The sequence below is a fragment of the Vicugna pacos genome, chromosome 7 (genome assembly GCF_048564905.1).
Source record: "Vicugna pacos chromosome 7, VicPac4, whole genome shotgun sequence".
NCBI classification, from domain to species: Eukaryota; Metazoa; Chordata; class Mammalia; order Artiodactyla; family Camelidae; genus Vicugna; species Vicugna pacos.
The window spans coordinates 77,100,217-77,115,925 of NC_132993.1; the positions used below are offsets into that span (position 1 = coordinate 77,100,217).

The following is a 15,709-nucleotide window of genomic DNA, read 5'->3' on the forward strand; positions in this document are numbered from 1 at the left end:
AGGGGTTGGTTTACCACTGGTTCCTCCTCATCCTTAAGTCCAAAGCCTTAACCTCTCAACCATTCTGGAACCTCTCTGGTTCCTCCTCAACCTGAAGTAGCCTTTGCAGGGCCTGCTTTATGGAGGGTCTTGGATTTCTATTCACATGTCCTGTCAGGACCTGAAAAGTGAAGCTCATACTCCCCAGGTTTGGTAAATACCCCAGAACAAAAGTACCTTCAGTGCTTGGTTCTCAACCCTGGGTCCCATTTTCACTTGGATTTTGACCTAGTAATTTCTTATTGTCCTGTTAGTGCAATACTTTAAAAAAAAAAAAAGTTACCCATTAGTTTTTTTTGTTTTCAGTGGGAAGGTGGTCAGAATTACCTAGTTTGTTTACATTTCTGGAAATAGAATTGTCTAATTATAAAAACAAAGAAAGCTTTTGTCAAAAGTTTAGTGTTGCTGGTTTACACAGAAGATTCTGTTTCTCCATCTGTAAAAAAAGGCATTTAAATAGCCATCAGTTTTGGAATCTGCATCAGTAAAGTCTGTAGAAACCCTTGCTGGCTGAATTAAAATGATACTTATTTACTTTGCCTTGTTCCAGAAACAATTTAAGGTGATTAAAATCTTAAAATTTCTAAGAGCACCACTTAGAAAGTAAAGAGGGAAGGGCATTTGGTGGAGCACGCCCTGAATGCTAATCTCTGCTCTGCAATGACAGGCGAACCTCATTTTACTGCACTTTGCTTTGTTGAGCTTTGTAGATATTTTGTTTGTATAAAGTGAAGGTTTGTAGCAATTCTGCATTGTCAGATGATGGTTAGCAGTAAAGTTTTTTTTAAAATTAAGGTACATACATATTTTAAAAAGACAATGCTATTTATTGCATTCTTAATTGCTACAGGATAGCGTGAACATAACTTTTGTTGTAGGCACTGGGAAAGCAAAAAATTCATGTGACTCGCTCTGTTGAGAAGGTCACTTTATTGAGGAGGTCTGGAACTGAACCTTGGTACATCTCCCAGGTCAGCCAGGAACTAGAGGAGTTCTTTCTCAGAGTTGATTCTCTGACAGCTCCCTTAAGTTATATGTAAATGGTTTTACTTGCAAATGAGTTTTTCTGTAACATGGTCCATAGCTTGAAGCAAATTCTCAAGAGGTTTAAGACCCAAGGAAGGTTATGAACTACTGAAGTCTGTACAAGGAAGTCTTAGGTAAATAATTTATCCCCTGTATGTTAATTTTCTAATCTGTATTTTGATGAAACACCATACTTCATGGATTTACTGTAAGGATTTTTCAAAAAGGCAGTAATACGTGAACATGTCTTGAAAAAGTTATCCATCTTTTAGAAAAAACTTAGTAAAATGTTCTAGCTTTTTGTTAACACTGATTAAACTGTTCAGGCTATTAGTATGACAGAGGGTACCAAAACACTGTAGAACAGTGTTTATCTTAATGACATTTATTCAACAGTCGAATGCCTACTATGTTCCGAGTGCAGGAGATCCCAGTGAATAAAACACCGTCCTGTTTGTGTCGCACAGGACATAGGTCCAGGGATTCTCTGTGCTGTTTTCAAAATGCACTCGGTGCCTTTGGAGGCCAGAGGAAGGGCACGAGGATGGGAGGCAGGTGAGCGAGCTGTTCCGTGACTCTTGGAGGTGTTACCGCCAAACACCAAAGTCAGCCAAGGCAGCCTGAGCAGCATTGGTGGGGAAACAGTGTGATGTGTGTACTGCACGGGTGTGTAAAGGCAGAGCAAGTCGTGATGCTGGCACACAGAACAAAGGGCAGGGCCTAAGGCCATCTGTGTGGCAGGAGCCAGATCAGGGAGGGTTTTGTGGGTTGGGCTGGATTCTGGGCATTATCAGCTAAAGAGGACATTAGATGCTTTAAGCAGAGGATCGAAACTATTAGATTTCGTTAGAACACTTTGGTAGCAGACTGGGAAGGGGAGAGGGCTGAGAGGATAGGAAATCTAGTTAGATATTTTTTGGTATTGTGTCAGAAAGAGATTTGTGTGCCTGAAATGGGAGTTGGAGAAAAGACAGATTATAACATTGTTTAGTAGGTAAATCAACATGATAGTCAAGTTGAGTACATGGGTAGGGTAATGGAGAGGGAAGTCTCATTTGGGTGGTGGGCTGAACCCCCAAATGACATACAAAACCAGGAGGAATATGATGCGTTTGGACTTGTTGTAACTGAGTGGGTATCTGGGTGGAAACGCATCATAGGTAGAAAGGTCTGGGCTAGAGATTAAATGCATGGAGGCTTTAGTAAATAGACAATTGCTGAGACCATGTGAGTGGCTGAGATCAGCCAAGACAAATATGGAGATGAGTAGGGCATGTCAACATTTAAAAGGTAGGTGTGTGAAGAGCCCCAGAGAGAGAAGGCACCCACGATGTTACAACACAGGAGATGAAGTAGTTTCAAGGAATCAATCATTAACCCTGGCAAATACAGGAGCGATCCTCTGATAAGATAAGACCTAAACATATTCGTTGGACAATCAGGAGGCCTCCCTTTTATTTAATGAGGGATGAGAACCAGATGGGAGATGAACAGGAAGGGAGGCAGTAAATGGAGAGGAAGTGCAAACAGCTTGAGAAGTCTGGGTATGAAGGGGAGAAGGGAGATAGGGCTGGTATTAATTATCAAGGGAGTTACTATTTTTTTTCAAAAGGACAGGAGAAAATGGAACGTTTGTTTATAGGCTGAGGAGGAAGGAATAGAAAGGGAGAGGCTGAAGATCAGAGTTGTTTTTTTTCCCAGGATCAGAAATCTGGTAGAAATCTTTAGGCTGTTCAGGAAGACCTAATGAGAATTTAACTCGTAGCCAGTTCTTCAAGAGAGCCCTACACAATCGCTGATCCATCAATAAAAACTAAAGAACTTCCCTCGAGAAGTCAAATAAGTAACAGCTCAGTAGGCAATTACAGAATTATTTAAAAAAACAAAGCAGGTCAGGATAACTGTATTGTTAACTGTAGTTTGTTGCCAACCAAAGCAGCTTCTTTTGTCTGGGATGAACATGAATCAGTGTAATCCAAACTTGTACTTCTCTGCAGAGATTATGTTACAAACTGGTAGGAAAGTCAACTGGTGGTTTACTCTACTCACCACAAGAGCAGCATGAGCTCCGAAAAGTGGTGAAAGCTTCCGGTCCCTTGTGCATATGCTAGTCAAGTCACCACGAGTCCTGTATACCAGTAAGGCCAGGGGTCAGTCAGCCAGCCCACGTGACGGCAAGCAGGCAAAATTCCTGATTACCAAGGACCTATTTTTATATTCGTTAAAAAAAAACTTTGGTTAAGTTGATAATTTGAATGATTCTAAAATTCCATTCAAGAAAAAAATATATATATATTATACATATATATATATATAATATATATATATGCAATTTTTTTTTGCAAGGGGTAGGTAAATAGGTTTATTTACTTATTTGATTTTTCAGAGGAGGCACTGGGGATTGAACCCAGGACCTCATGCATGCTAGGCATGTGCTATACCACTGAGCCATAACCTCCCCCCTAAAAACGTATTTGTTTCTCCTTTCTGGAATAACTTAAATAAGTATTTTAATAAGTAAGTTTTAATGCAGTGAAGAACTGTGAATCAAATAAAGACAGAGTCATCTCTGGGGAAACATAATAATTAGAGAAACTTTTGAATAAAATAAAATAATAATTTAAGGTAGGGTAGGAAGAACCTGAATACCCGAATAAGAGGTGACTACTTTTAAATGGCTGCAGAATGCTCTGGCTGGTTTCTTTAAAAAATAAACAAAGTGTAAATCTTAAAACATTAAAAACAGAACAAAAATTCAAAAATGTATTTAAAGTCTTGAACCCTTGGGACTTTGTCAGTGAAAGGGATATCTGTAGCAAGCTAATAAAGCCAAGAAAATTGAAATCTAGATATTCCTTCATTCCATCCATTCACTAAGTCAACAAACGCTGCTTGAGCACCTGGTAAAAGATCTCAAACCTGCAACACACAGAGCGCTTTTTAATCGGTTGCTTGTCCACTCATGCTTGGACTCTTCCAAGAGGCTGAGCTCCTCCTGCTGCAGGCTTGCCTGGGCAGTGGTCCTCACCGCCTCATCCCTCTTAGACTCGTGTCACCCTCCCCTGTTGCTGCCTCTGGCTGACCTCCTGGTCCCTTTCCTTCATTCACTGACCGCTTTGGCACCTGACTTAGTTTCCCTCTCCGCTACAACTCTGGATGATTTTAACGTCCGCCTGTCCGTCTCAACTTGTCTCTTCAGGTTTCTTGATCGTTTTGTTGCCAATGACATTCTTTACTTCACTTAGCAAGGTCATGCCTTGGGTCATCCTACACCATCACTCTTTTGAGATCATTGATCCAAGCATCCTGGTCTCAGGCGAGCACTTCCTGTCCTTCCAAACCTGCTTGTTCAACAACTCCCAGCAGATCAGAGCTGTTGTCGGGCAGTCCATCGGGCTCTCTGCTGTCTTCTCAACACTTTGTGTTGCCTTCATGTCCTTACCTATTCGGTTTAGATACTGCAGGACCACTTTCCAGTAACTCAATTTCAATAATTATTCAATTATTGTCCTTTGTTCTATCAGACTTATCTGGCCAAACCCCAAGTATCTCCATTTCTCCATGTCTGTACCCAGGCACCAGAGTGTTAGGAGAGGGGAACAAAAATAAAACCACAGAGGGAGACACACTATTATCTCAGTCCCTTTTCCACAGCCAACAGTTGTGTCAGGTAGCTTCTGACATCTTCCTCCTCTACTACCTAGAAGGGAACGTCTCCAAGCCGTCAGTTGCTCCCTGAAGGTTGGATCCCATCTGTGCCTTTGCGTCCCTCGCTCTACTGGATCTCTCAGCGGCGTTCAGCACCTGTGCAGAAGAATGCCCTTCCCTGGGCTTTCGTGACTTTCCTCCTGGTCTTCCTTTCGTTTCTTTAGCTACTGCTTGTCAGTCTCCTTTGCCTGCTCATCTTCTGCCACTTGACTTTTGAGAGCCCCCATGGCCTTGCTTTAGGCCATCTTTTCTTTATAGTAGAGATTGGCACTTTTCTTCTTCTTTAAAGGGCCATGTAGTAAATTATTTTAGGCCTTGTAGGCCTAAATCACACCTGCGCAACTCTGCCATTGCAGCACGAAAGCAGCCATGGACAATAATGAATGAGCTGCGTTCTGATAAAACTTTATTTACAAGAACAGTGGGCTGAATTGGGCCTACGGTATGCCATACTCTGTACTCTCCCTAGAGAAATATCCTCTCTTGTGTCTCCAATGACCATTTATACACCAAATTCACACACAAATCTGTATATCCAACTACCTAAAGTTCACATTTATATGTCTGAAAGACATCTCAAATCTTAACTGAGGAATTGTACTCTTTGCCCCCCAAATCTGGTCTCCCGCCAGTGTTCTCTCTTGGTAAGAGGCACCACCATTCACACAGTTGCACAAGGCGGAGAGTAAGAGCCATCCTTGATGTTTCTCCCTCTCTCATTCTTTAATTCTTCGAACTGGAAGAATACCTAAAAAAGGTAACTCTGGAAATGCCATTATTTGAAGCACACAGTCAAATTTAACATTTCACTAATAGAGCTAAACTTTATTTCCATGTTTATTACATGTGTATCTTTGATGTTGAATACATATTAGAATTGATTTAACATACAGCTTGGGAGAAAAGGTGACATTCTCCACTGAATGGGTTAAAAAGGAATGTAAAACTATAAAATACTTAGTTTAAGTGTTGAATTCTAAATTATGGCAAACAGAACAATAATTACCTTGCCATTTTTTCTTTCTAGTTTTTCAAGATGGATTTCATTATAAAATATTTTTCATAACAATTTATCTCAAGAAAGGAAATAAGGGATAATCGTTAAAATCATTTTAAGTATAGAGTACAAATAAAGAGTCTTAACACAAAAATCTTATCTCCTATTTAAAATACAAATACTTCATGATATTATGAACTGAGGGGGATTAACTGATGTCAGCTGCAAATCTAATGACTTAAGCCATTTGCTTTCGTCTGGAAGAGTCAGGCTGGCTGAAGGGAGACAGCAGAATTCTATTTGTTATCTGTGTTAACCAGCTGCTGCTCAGAATGGGGATGGCCACATACTAAGTGCTTAAGTGATGGAAAATTCAGGATTAATCAGTTCCAAATGGCTAAGAACTAACAGAATTAGTCACTCCATTCCCCCAATCTATGGCCATGTACAAATGTACAGATTTCAGCATTCACTGAAAGTTTTAAAATAAAACTGCTAGATACTCTGAAGCTGCTGAAATTCACAGTGCACAAAGAATATTGTCTGTAGTATAATTCCAATGTTTAAACAAAATCATTTGAGTGGTTATCAAAGTTATTACTGGTAATAGTCTCTTTTACTTCTCTATAAGCCCCTTAGCACATTTTGTGAAGAAAGGTGTGTAATAACTATTCTTTACTTAGATACATTAACAAAAATCAGCTTAAAATTATTTTCTACCAGAGATTGCAGGGTGAAAACTTCTGCTCCAACTATGAATGATGCTTCTTGTTCTCATTAAACAAGTACTCAGAATCATCTGCAAAAACCTATATTCTTTTTAATGATGCTCATAAAAGATGTTCAATAAAGATAACTCACCTCTAACTAGATTACTCTAGTGACAAAATTCTTTTTTATTTAACTGTTTAGGACAGATGATTTATGGCTTTTCAATTTTTAAAATTTCGCATGTAATGTCACGTTGTTTAAGCTTTTAGGTCTTCCAATGTCAGATTCTTAAAGAGAATCTTAACGAGGAAAGAAAGGACAAAAGTGAGACAAACTCTGTATGAAGGCACACTCCTTTTCCTACAACAGGGGTCAACAAACCTTCCTGTAAAGGGCCAGATAGCAAACACGTCAGGCCCCGTGGGCCGTATGGACACTTCTGCAGCAACTCAATTTCTGCTGTTGTGAGAAAGCAGCCACAGACAGTATGTATTTACAAAAAAAGAGTATTTGGAATTTGGCCTGCAGGCCATCGCTGGCTAATCCTTGCCTTAGGACAGACTGAAATATAAAAGATCATCTTAAAAACAAAAATCAAAACCTGGTCTCTAGTTGGATGTGATGACTGACTCAGGATGTAGCAGTGTAATCAATCTAGAACATGTTGATGCTGAACACTTTGAATTTAGCCAACTTCCTGCTTTTGGTTAAGATTCTTCTATTCAAACTCATTCCATCATGCTTTTCATTGGGCATAATTTATCTTCATTTAAGAACTTGAGTATTATTCATTGAGGGATTCAGTTTAAAATTAATAATGATGTCCATACAATTTAATATCCAATTTAATATTTGAAAAACTTAATGAAAAATATAACAGAATCAAAACATTTAAAATAAGTACACTCACTACCCATTCCAGTAATTCATTTAAGTCATATCAACTATAGAATAGGAAAAATAAATTCAGAAGTGTAATTACTTTAAAATACACTACTTCCATTTCTGTCAATATTTTACATTTATGTATATATTCTATAGTGTAAGCAGAAGTCCTTTCTAAAAATCTTAAAACCTTGAGGTGTGTATTAGAGCCACAGGCAATATCTGATATATAAAATTGCAGTACAGGCCTTTCAAATTTGGCATTTCACTGGTGCATACAATGACCAACATACATAATCACTGTACAGTCCTAGACATTCCAGTAAGAACCATTATTTCCTTTAATGTAGAATGATTAATACATGGTCTACAAGGGGGCAGTGAGGTTTAGTAATTCTATTGGGTATGTTCTGACATAATTTTCAAATTGTACAATAACACAAACATCTTTGTTAAGGCCATGTTTTATTTGCTGATTAATGGACAAAAGGCAATGTAATTTATTTTCAAGTATTTTCTTGAAGTCTGTGCTCATAAAAATCATGAAAAGTTGGAAAGACTGTTAAATCACTGAAACTTTAAATATATCTTACACAATCTTGTTTGTACAAAAATACAAGTTAAATATAAACACAAAGCAATCATGATAATTTTATGCAAATCTGTTTTATGTGATCTTCAGTTATATATAAAAGTTTCTCAGTTCTGTTTGTGAAAAGATCAATACCAGATTGAATTACTATCTATTGGCAAAGGGCCCTAAAAAGCTTACTTTAGCAATTATCTTTTACATGGTTAAGTGCATTTCCTAATTTGAGATCACCTAAACACTGCAAAAAGAAAAAATGAAAGGGCAGTATGTCCATAAACCAACAAATAATTTGGCTGTAATGTATCATAAAACACAAAGAAACCCCACACATCTGTACAATAAACATTATGCGTTACATTCTCACACACACAGCATGTGCACACATGTGTGTGCATGCACGTAAACACACACACACGCGTACACACAGGCACACATACATCCAGTCGTAAAATAAAGCCTAATGAGGTGCTGTTTCCAGTTCGATATTCAGCTGTGCATTTTTTCTTACTTCATCAAATGAATAGCTTTTTGTCACTTTCCCATTCTTGAAGACAGTATGGAGAAGATCCTGCACAAATATACCAATAATAAAATTTAATGATTATATATTAGACTATCAAAGCAACATTCTTAAGTAATGCTTTGATGAACTATGTTGACTAGTCAAATACACAGAGATGGTGATAGTGTTCAAATTCTGAGATGATTTTACATAGAACACTGGTGCAGTAGGCAGAGAACGAGGCACAATCTAAAGTGGGATGTAGAGATACTTAACTTTTTTTTTTTAAAGGAATGATCTAAATATTACACTCTTGAAACAGTTCTCCTTAAAGGAAAAACTGACCCATCTCTGACCCATCATCAGACCAACAAGGAAAGCCTGGCCAGACCTTCCCTTGGTCCCAGCCAAAAGACTCAACACTGATCAAACTTATAAATCTGGAACTTAATAAACTTGCTAATCATGAGTTCTGGCCTTAAAACAAACCAACCAGTCAACTCTGAAAACTAGAAACTAAATCCAAAACAGAAACATAAACAGATAATTGATTTCTTGACTAATAGCATAGTCACTAATTTAAAGATTGAAAGTGTGTATTCCAGAAGTCACTGATACATGTAATCCATTTGATCCATGTAAGAATAACAAAGATAAATGAAGAGAATTAGGCCTGAAGTCCCTTTTGGGTCAGGTACAGCCTTTCCTCTCTCACTAAGGAATTATCTGCCTCTAGCTTCTCTTGAAAAATCCACAGAAGTGATCTACTGTGCCTAAGTTTTCCATTTCATCTGAAAGTAAGGAGCATATAACATTATCTAATTTTTTTCATTATGTTGTTCCCTTTTTCCCCTACATTAAAAAAAATTGAGGTATAGTTGATATACAGAATTAGTTTCAAGTACACAACACAATGACTTAGTATTCTATACATTATGTTCCATTTAAAGTTATTATAAAATACTGGCTACATTCCCTGTGCTGCAGATTATTTTGTACACAGCAGTTTGCACCTCTTACCCCCGCCCCTTGCCATCTTGCTCCTCCCCACTTTGGTGACCACCAATTTGTTGTCTGTATCTGTAAGTCTGTTTTGTTATATTCACATTTGTTTTATTTTTTTGATTCCACATGTAAGTTATAACATACAGTATTTGTCTTTCTCTGACTTATTTCACATAGCACAACCCTCCACGGTCCACCCATGTTTTGCAAATGGCAAATTTCCATTATTATTTTAAGGCTGAGTAATAGTCCTGTGTGTGTGTGTGTGTACATTTTGACACACACACACACCTATATTTATCCACTCATCTGTTGATGGACACTTGGGTTGTTTCCCTATTGCTGCGTCTTGGCTACTGTAAATCATGCTGTTATGGACACTCGAGTGCATATGTTTCAAATTAGTATATTTATTTTCTTTGGATATATACCCAGCAGTGGGATTGCTGGATAAATAGGGTAACTCTATTTTTAGTTTTTTGAGGGCCCTCCATACTGTTCTCCACAGTGGCTGTATCAATTTACATTACCACCAACAGTGTTATAAGGATTCCCTTTTCTCCACATCTTCGTAAATATTTGTTATCTGTGGTCTTTTTGATGACAGCCATTCTGACAGGTGTGAAGTGATACTCATTGTCATTGTGATTGGCATTTATTTCTCTGATGATTAACGATGCTGAGCATCTTTTTGTGTGCCTGTTGGTCATCTGTATGTCTTCTTTGGAAAAATGTCTACTCAGGTCTTCTGCCCTTTTTTTAATGAGGCTTTTTGTTTTCTTTTTGATATCTACTTGTATGAGCTGTTTATATATTTTGGATATTAACCTCTTCTCTGTCGTATCATTTACAAATATTTTCTCACATTCAGTAGTCTGTCTTTTTGTTTTGTTGATAGTTTCCCTTGTTGTGCAAAAGCTTTAAGTTTAATTAGGTCCCACTTGTTTACATTTTTGCTTTTGTTTCCTTTCCTTAGGAAACAGATGCAAAAAAAAAAATATTGCTATGACTTATCTCAAGAGCCTGTTTTTGGTTTTTGGTTTTACATTTATGTCAACTCACTTTGAGTTCATTTTTGTAAAAGGTTTAGAAAATGTTCTAATTTCATTCTTTTACATGTAGCTCTTCAGTTTTCCCAGCACCACTTATTGGAGAGACTGTCTTTACCTTTTGTATATTCTTGCCTCCTTTTTCATAGATTAATGGATTATAAGTGCATGGGTTTAATCTCTGTTCTAATGATCTATGTGTGTGTTTCTGTGCCAGTTTTAAGTACTGTAGCTTTGTAGTATAGTCTGAAGTCAAGGAGTGTGGTAAACACTTGATTTGTTCCTCTTAAGATTGTTTTCACTATTTGCAGTCTTTTGTGTTTCCATACAAATTTTAAAATTATTCTAGTTCTCTGAAAAATGCCATTGGTGTTTTGATAGGGATTGCACTGAATCTGTAGATTGCCTTGGGGAGTATGGTCATTTTAACATTTATTCTTTCAATCTATGAGCACAGTATATCTTTCTACCTGTTTGTGTCATCTTCAGTTTATTACATCAATGTCTTATTGTTTCCAAGTACAGGTCTTTTCCCTCCTTAATTAGATTTATTCCTAGGTAATTTTAATCTTTGTGATGCAGTTGTAAATGGGATTGTTTCCTTACTTTCTCTTTGTGACTGTGCTGTTGGTGTACAGAAATGCAACCAATTTCTGTATATCAACTTTGTTTTCTGCACCTTTACCAACTTCATTGATGAGATCTAGTTTTTGGTGGTATATTTAGGATTTTCTATGGGATTGTATGTCACCTGCAAACAGTGACAATTTTACTTCTTTTTCAATCTGGATTTCTTTTCTTTTCTCTTACTGTTCTAAGACTTCCAATACAATGTTGAATGAAAGTGGTGAGAGTGGGCGTTGTCTTGTTTCTGATCTTAGAAGTGCTTTTAGCATTTTGGCACCGAATTTGATGTTAGCTGTAGGCTTACCAGATATGGCTATTTTTATGTTGAGGTATCCACTTTGTTAACAGTTTCTATCATAAATGAATGTTGAATTCTGTCAAAAGCTTTTTCTGCATCTATTAAGATAATCGTATGATTTTTAGTCTTCGTTTTGTTATCATGGTGTATTACACTGATTGATTCGCAGGTATTGAATTATCCTTGCATCCTTGGGATCTCTCTCATTAAGTCACGGTGTATGATCCTTTTAATGTATTTCTGGATTTAGCTTGTTTATTTTGTTGAGTGTTTTTGCATCTAATGTTCAGCAGTGATACTGGCCTGTACCTTTTTGTGTGTGATATCCTTGTGTTTGGCATCAGGGCGAGGTGGGTCCCAGTAGTTGTTACTTACCTGTTTTATATATAGTAGTTTGTTAATCCCATATCCCTAACTTTCCACCCCCATTCCCACCTTTGGTAACCAGTTTGTTTTCTATTTCTGTGAGTCTACTTCCATTTTGTATATAGATTCTTTTAATTATTTTTAAGATTCCACATGTAAGTGATATATAGTATTTATCTTTCTGATTCATTTCCCATAGCATAATATTTTCGAGGTCCCTCCATGTTGCTGCAAATGGCAATACTTCTTTTTTATAGCTGAGTAACACTCCACTGTGTATGAATCTATCTACACACTGCATCTCCTAAGGTCATCTGTCCACTTGGGTTGCTTCCATGTCTTGGCTACTGTAAATGGTGCTGCTGTGAACACTGTTGTGCATGGATCTCTTTAAATTTGTGTTTTCGTTTTCTCCATACTGTTTTCCATAGTGGCTGCACCAATCTACATTCCCACCAACAGTGTAGGAGGGCCCACTGTTCTCCACACCCTCTCTAGCATTTAACATTTGTACTTTTTGATGGTGTCCATTCTGACTGGTGTGAGGTGGTATCTCATTGTAGTTTCGACTTGCATCTCTCTAATAATGAGCAATGTTGAGCACTTTTTCATGGCTAAATGTCTATTTTTGATTGGATTTTTTTTGATGTTAAGTTATATGAGCTGTTTGTATAGTTTGGATATTAACCCCTTGTTGGTCACATACTTGCAAATACTTTCTCCCATTCTGTAAGCTGCCTTTTTGTTTTGTGGATGGTTTCCTTTGCTGTGCAAAACCTTTAAAGTTTAATTACATCCCATTTGTTTATTTTTGCTTTTTATTTTTTTTTGCCTTGGGAGAGTAAGCTAAGAAAGTATTGCTACAATTTATGTCAAAGAGTGTTTCATCTATGTTCCAAGAGTTTTATGGTCTCATGCCTTACATTTAGCTCATTACTGTTTTTGACATGTTTTATATCTTTTTGTTTTGTACATCTGCTTACTGTGGATAGACATAATTTTACTACTTGTCTTTTAAAATTTCTAGCTTAGTATGTGGCTGATTTACTACCTTTACTGTATGTTTGCCTTTACCGATGAGGTTTTCCTTTTGTAATTATTATATTTCTAGTTATGGCCTTTCCCCCCTGTTTAGATTACTCCCATTAACGTTTCTTGTAAAGCTGGTTTGATGGTGCTGAACTCTTTTAGTTTTTCCTTGTTTGGAAAACTTTTGATCTCTCCATCAAATCTGAATGGAAGCCAGGTAGAGTGTTCTTGGTTGTAGGTTTTACTCTTTTATCACTTTAAATATATTGTGCCATCCCTCTGGCCACCAAGTTCTGCTGACAATCAAATTACAGCCTTATGGCTGGGGGTCCCTTGTACAGGACTTGCTGCTTTTCCCTGGCTGCTTTTGTTACTCTCTTTATCTTTAATTTCCGCCGTTCCAATTACAATGTATCTTGGTGTGGTCCCTGTGGGTTGATGATCATTTTGGGATTCTCTGTGCTCCCTGGACCTGGATATTTGTTTCCTTTCCCAGTTTAAGGAAGTTTTCAGTTACTATGGTTTCTAATATGTTCTCTGCTCCTTTCTCTTCATCTTTTCCTTCTGGGTCCCCTAGAATGCAAATGTTAGTATGCATGATGTACTAGAGGTGTCTTAAACGTCTCATTTCTTTTTATGCTTTTCAGCCTCACTGATTTCCATTACTCTGCCTTCCACTGATCTATTCCTTTGTATCATTCAATCTTTGATTCCTCCTAGTGTATTTTTAGTTTCAGGTATTGTATTCTTCATCTCTGGTTCTTTATATTTTTCTAACTCTTTGCTAAAAACTTCTAACTAACTTCTCACTGTCTGTGTCAAGATCATTATCTTGAACTCATAGATAGTCTATCTTCACTTCACTTAGTTCTTCTGAGGTTTTATCTTATTCCTTTGTTTGGAACATGTTCCTCTGTTGCCTCATTTTGCCTAATTTGCTGCTTTTATTTCTATGTATCTTATCTGGTAGGTTGGTTATGTCTTCTGATTTTGGAAAGGTGGCCTTTTATTGGAGACATCTCATGCGGCCCAACAGCACATCCCCTCCGGTCACCAGAGCTATGTGCTCTTGGGCTCCCCCACTTGGGTCCTTCTTCTGTGGCCGACTGACTACTGTTGGTGGTCTGGAAGACATGGCTGGCCCCCAGTCCGGCTGTCTCCTGTCACTAATTGGCAGGGCTGAGTCACGAGGCTGCTGGCTGCAGCATTCAGGATTCCTGGGGCTAGTGACAGCCCACTGGTAGGCAGAACCATGTCCTAGGGTCTCAGCACTCAAGCGTCCCAGAGCTGATATCAGACCACAGGTAGGTGGGGCCAGTCCCTAGCTGGCTGTGGGGTCCAGCATGTCCTCAAGCTTGTGTTGGCTTGCTGTTGAGTGAGGCTGGATCCCACGGCAGTGGGCTGAGAGGCCAAAGGTGTCTCCAAGGTCAATGAGTGGGTCTGATCCAGACTCCTTTGAAATTAATTACTGCTTCAGCCCTGGGTCCAAAGCATGTGTTGGTGTGTGCCCTTTAAGAGTAGGGTCTCCTACAGCCCTCTGCGTCTCCTGAAAGTAAGCTCTGCTGGTCTTCAGAGCCAAACATTCTGGGGGCTCATCTTCCTGGTGCAGGACCCCTGGGCTGGAGAGCCCAAGACAGAGCTCAGACTGCTTGCTTCTGTGGGAGAACTGCTGTCACTGTAATTATTCTCCTGTTTGTGGGCTGCCAACTTGGTCTGGGTCTTGACTACACTTGTGACTGTGCCCCTCCCACCCATCTCATCATGGTTCCTTCTTTTTATCTTCAGTTGCAGAAGATCTCTTCTAGTAGATTTTGGTCTTTCTCATCAATACTTGTTCTGTAAAAGGCTGTAATTTTGGTATGCCCATGAAAGGAGGTGAGCTTAGGGTCTTCCTATTCTGCCATCTGGAAGCAATCTTCTCTGTCATTGTGTTGTTTCAAATCACCCGCTCTTGCTGTGGCATTTTCTTTTATGAATTCAGCTTTATGAAAATGTAAACATAATCTATTGAGGAATGGTGGTTCCTCTTCTTAAATCAAAATGTCTAGATGATCATACATTGATTACTGACTCAAATGTTCTAGGATATTCATATACTCTTAAAATCAATGCTGTTTTAAAGTCCTAGTTATGACCATGTCTCAAGTGACTTCAGTCCATTTGGCTTAAACCAATTCAGCAGGTCTAGCTAGCTACAAGAGTTAAGCAAAGGCTACTCAAAGAATGGCGTAACAGGCTATGTAAAGGGATCTAATTCTAAATGTTTAGGAACTTACATATATTTTTCATTAAAGACAATACAATAAGGTTAATTCTGGCTCAAAGTATAAAAGTAAAATAAGCAGAATATTTGATGTGGTATGAAGAATTTAAAGTTAAATACACCACTTTCTATTTTTTATGTTTAGTATAAACTTTGCTAAGAGTATGAATATTCATGAGTAATTTCCCTCTAAAACTGAACCTGTATATTTTTTTCAACCCAATAGCTTAAAAAACAAATTTTCTAACTTTTGAGTTCAGGAATATAAGTGTACTTTTGTATGTTAATGACCATTCAGACTACTTGCACATGCTATAAATGTTTCCAGTTTGGTTGACTTTAAGCAGAAGAGCTAGTTAAGGCTAAGTCTCCCCATTTATGAGTTATATAGATTGAATCAAGTCACATTTTTTTTCTCCAAATCTTATACTAAGATAATTTACCTTTTTTAGCCCGTAGAGTTGCTGTGAGAATCAAATGAGACTAAAGAAAACCACCTGAACTGGATTCTATTAAGTTTTGAAAAATGGAATTAACAATATTTTAGAATTTAGATAGCCCTTCTTTTATCTGTGAAAATCACCAAAGTTTTACTATAAATAGCTCTAAGAA

General features: G+C 37.8%; 1 protein-coding gene and 1 long non-coding RNA gene across 6 annotated transcripts in view; one reads left to right on the forward strand and one right to left on the reverse strand.

The window, feature by feature from the left end:
• LOC116281333 (uncharacterized) overlaps window positions 1-15,709 on the forward strand; it is a 131,913-nt gene that overhangs the window by 104,258 nt on the left and 11,946 nt on the right. The gene's annotated exons all lie outside the window — the stretch shown is intronic.
• NAMPT (nicotinamide phosphoribosyltransferase) overlaps window positions 7,312-15,709 on the reverse strand; it is a 36,199-nt gene continuing 27,801 nt past the window's right edge. The window contains exon 11 of the mRNA XM_031679788.2: window positions 7,312-8,526. Within this exon, the coding sequence (XP_031535648.1) occupies window positions 8,416-8,526 (111 nt within the window). The 3' untranslated portion in view covers window positions 7,312-8,415. The remainder of the gene's footprint in view (window positions 8,527-15,709) is intronic.